Raw genomic sequence first — 4,450 nt, forward strand, 5'->3', positions numbered from 1 at the left:
ACTGGTTTAATAATTAATTGATTATAGGTTTGGTTGGGAATTTTGGTGGACCTCACACTTTTTTTCATTTTTTTTTAACCACTTCAAGACCAGGTGTTTAGACCCCCTTCCTGGACAGGCCATTTTTCAGTATTCAGCGCTGCGGTACTTTGACTGACGTTTTTTTCCGTCATGCAACGATGTACTGAAACAAATTTTATACCATTTTTTGGGGACATATAGAGCTTTACTTATGTCAAGCTTTAAAATTGCGCGCACCCGCGAAATCGCAGAAAACTACCATACCCAAAATTGGCCATAGGCGACACTTTAAAAGCTTTTACCGCTCATCAGTTTAGTGTTATCAGTGATTGATGGACCTAGACTTATTGCTCTCACTCCGACGTTCGCGGCGATATGTAACATGTGCGGCGTAATGGGTGCAATCGTCTTTTTTGCACGTATGTGCCCCCGACACATGTTTGCATGCGTGTATGTATGGGTCGGGACTTTAAAAAAATGTTGTTTTTTTTATTCTTTTTTATGCATAACTTTTTTAAATTTTTTTTGGGGGGGGGACTTACATTTTTTTTTCCTTTTTTTTTTTCCCCACTAAACTTTATTGCTATCACATACAAGCAGCTTCGTGAATAGACCCCTATGTTTCATGGGTAAGGGTATTGTATAAAACGGGTATTATATCTCCCCCTAGTGGCTCAATATAGCTTCAATCCAGGGATTTATTAATGAATTTTGTAACCTACTATCTGTGAATATTGGGCTTTAATTGTTTTTAGAATCTTAGGTATCCAGCCACACAGTTCAGTTTTTATACTTTTTATTAACTACTCCATTGTTTTATTTCAAATTTTATTATTGAAATTCCTGTCAGCCCCCCTGTAGGTCAATCCAATATGAATCAGCACTCTTTCATACTACAATCAGACTTGAGAAAGAAGCTTTATACCTCGTATAGCATTGCTTAAATCTTCTTTGTCATGTGCCCAAAGTCCTTGGCTGAAGATTGCCATCTGCATACCTTACACCTTAAGCTGAGTTCACTCCCATACTGATGTGTACTGGTACTGGCACCAACATAGCACACCAAGTGGTTTGAAGCTTTTAGTTGCTATTAAAATGACTTTTAATTCACAAGACCTGTGCCCTTTCTACTTTGATTTTGCCATTACTGGATATTACACGATCTTAAGGAGCAGCCAGACTTTCCACCTTCTCTATGGAATGATTTAATGACTATAGGGGTTTGACCCTTTTCCACAGTACATTGCACTTTCTGCTACGTTTTAAAGACTATATTACACTATTTTACATTTGAAAATATATGTCCGTACTCTTAGTTGCATTTCATGTTATTATTTACCTTGCTGTACTACAATTCATTCCTGTGGAGAGCTGGTAATCCATCATAGCATGGAGTATGAACTATCCATAGGACTTAATGAGAGTGCACAACACATGCGTGTCCCAGCTCTGAACATTTCAACAAATGGTTCTCTGGTGTCTGCGGTGCAGTATTGCTTGAAAAAAAACAAAAAACATTTCATGCACAATAAATTATAAGCCTGACGTCTGCAACTCTTACTTTCATAAACCCCTTTAAGATTGAGGATTCAAATGTGACTGACTGACTTGCTTTTAGTTTACAGACATTTGTAAAAATCTTAATGTTTTTAATTCTTTTGATCATTGTAACATCTTCTTTAACATGACCCAGTGTTTTGAATTATAGTGGGTTCTAAAAAAAACCTTGTGTCTTCAGGTACCTTCACTGTAGTGAATACTATCATTTAAGATGCTTGCATAAATTTCACATCACAATTGAGGCTTATAGCCCTTCCCTAAAAATGTGTTTTACATAAAACTATATTTACCATTTGATAATCATCTGTGTTCATGTAGTTTATTTTTAGTTTATAAAACTGACTGACAAAAGGGCTGTAGCTGTGTTTATGCAAGCATTGCATCATATTATGTTTTCTTATTTTTTTGCATTCCACTTGGAGATACGGATCTGGGGTTTTTTTTTTGTTTTTTTTCTTAAGAATATCCATTTTAGAAACCAAGATAATACTAAGAACAAAAAAACTGTGTTGGGTAGACAAGAATCTTCAGGTGCAGAATTTTTATGTTTAGTTGCAAAGCTTAATAGTGTTCAAAACCCCGGGACAATGTTTTAAGCATATACTGTATGAAGTAACTTAAGATTTGTTGTAAAGGAAACATTTGAACAGAGTTTCTGGCACAACCAGTTATTAAGTGTCAAGAGGCAATTACTTTTTTCACACATTGGCAGTTCATGTTCAAAAGCATTGTTCATTTAATAAATGACATGCCTTGTTAAAAATGTTTTACTTGTTCTGAAAGTTGTCTTCCTGTGAAAGTTACAAAATAATTTCAAGGAACTTTATATGTAATATTTGGTTGTAATACAGGTTGCAAATATGTTTTTTTAATTTTGCTTAAGATGTTGTACTGATGTCATAATCTTTCTTTAGCTGTAAAATAACATCAAGAGAATACTGTGAGTTCATGAAAGGATACTTCCATGAAGAAGCAACATTATGTTCACAGGTATACTTTGTCGCACTGAATTTTAAGTTATAAAAATATACACCGTACACTGAGAATATGCTGTCATTTTCTGTTTTTGTTAGCTGAATAACATGTATTCTACTTGTCTTAGAAAAGAAGTAGAATGCATGTATACTTTAAAATGTGCGGGTGTAAGAATGAGGTTTGGGAATATCATGGGATGGTAAGAAAATGTGCCCATTACAAAAACCACCTATCCTCGATGACACCAGCTCATGGGTTCTATAGTAAGAGGTCACAGAGCCAATAGAAAGTTGAAAATTGCATTAAACTGTCAAATGAGCATTGATAGCAATGCACTAAAATATGAGTATACTTTATTATATTAAATAGTGTTTAGAATCACAACTGTTTGTTATTATCAGGGAAATACTTTAAGTAGTATTAACCCCTTCGTGACGGGAAACGTACACTGTACGTCCCTGCCACAAAGTGCCCAAATGACTGATCACGTACACTGTACATGATCAGCTATTTGGAGCTGTCAAAAGCCGGTAACCGCTGACATCAGCGGTTACTGTTCATTAATGGATGCCTCAGTATCGAGGCATCCATTAATGAAAGAATTAAGCCTTGACAGATACCTGATCACTTGTAGTGATAGGGTATCTCACAATAATAGCTGTGCAGTATTTACCACACTGACTTGACGCATCACTGTTTGACAGCTGAACACACAGGGATTAAGAAATTCATTGTTATGCTTTATGCTACATGTTTCAGCAATAAAAACATTTACCAAAATGTTTCTTTGTTGAAACATTGTATCAGATTTCTAATCATTCTGGGAACGATCAGAAGTCTTTAGTAAGATCTGATCCTGACATGCTGCATTTCAGGATCAGTCACATGCTGCATTTCAGGATCAGTCACATGCTGCATTTCAGGATCAGTTATTGGCTGTTTGGAGCAGCCTAATAATAACCAAAAATAAAAAAATTATCAAGCAGACATAGTGAGATCCATTCACAATGATTGCTTGATATAATTGGGGGGAAAAAAAGTGCGTCAGTCATCAACGAACAAAAACTGAAAAAAAGCTCAGTCATGAAGGGGTTAAAGGGAGGAGATTGGTGGCAGAGGAGCCATAGGCTCCTTCTGCCGTCAGTCAACCTGTTGGGTGGAGAGGAGCAGCATGGCCTGCCGCAGGTCTGTGTGACAGACACAGCTACTGCGGGCATGGCCGAGAACGAACACGCATGGGTGCCTTCACAGCAGCCGCTTAGCTGATGTAGAAACCCGTGCAGGGGGCTGGGGAGACAGTAATGCGGTATAATGCAATTTAAACATTAAAAAAAGAAATAAAAACAGAGTTGCATACCATCTGTGCCTCCCTTTCATACACAAAAAAGAGCAAGGTTTAATCTCACCTTAATTCACCAGGTATGAACAGTTAGCCCCATTTTATTTGCCTGATTTGTTAATCCCAAAGAACAGAGGAATTAACTCAAAATCAAAAGTATGGCAGTGGGACATTCCATTCTATTACATTGTAAATAATAATAAAAAAAGCGGTCGCCTATATACAAAAACAAAACAGAGGATAAGGCCAAACAATTCTTCCAGACTCTTGTAACCCTGGCCCAACTCCATGATCATCTTAAAATGCGTAGTCAGTTTGATTACCTAAACAGCAAGCAATGTGGCTCCCTTGCTACTGGGACTAGGATGATCCTATTTGTTTGGATACAATCCATAACAAGCCAAAAAGAAAAGACACAGGAATGCATACTTCTCTTTGCATTATACAAAGCACTATGCAAGCAGCATCTGTATCTGGGCTGGGCTGATGCAGAGGTAACAGAAGCTCCCTTCTCAGGCCCCTTAAGGGGGGGGGGGGGGGTGACGGGCAACGAAG

General features: G+C 37.3%; 1 protein-coding gene across 1 annotated transcript in view; it reads left to right on the forward strand.

The window, feature by feature from the left end:
* Positions 1-4,450, forward strand: part of RHBDF1 (rhomboid 5 homolog 1) — a 119,469-nt gene that overhangs the window by 110,820 nt on the left and 4,199 nt on the right. The window contains exon 15 of the mRNA XM_018570775.1: positions 2,496-2,571. Coding sequence (XP_018426277.1) covers positions 2,496-2,571 — 76 coding nt within the window. The remainder of the gene's footprint in view (positions 1-2,495; positions 2,572-4,450) is intronic.

Source organism: Nanorana parkeri, unplaced genomic scaffold (genome assembly GCF_000935625.1).
Source record: "Nanorana parkeri isolate BGI_ZX_2015 unplaced genomic scaffold, ASM93562v1 scaffold1596, whole genome shotgun sequence".
Taxonomy (NCBI): Eukaryota; Metazoa; Chordata; class Amphibia; order Anura; family Dicroglossidae; genus Nanorana; species Nanorana parkeri.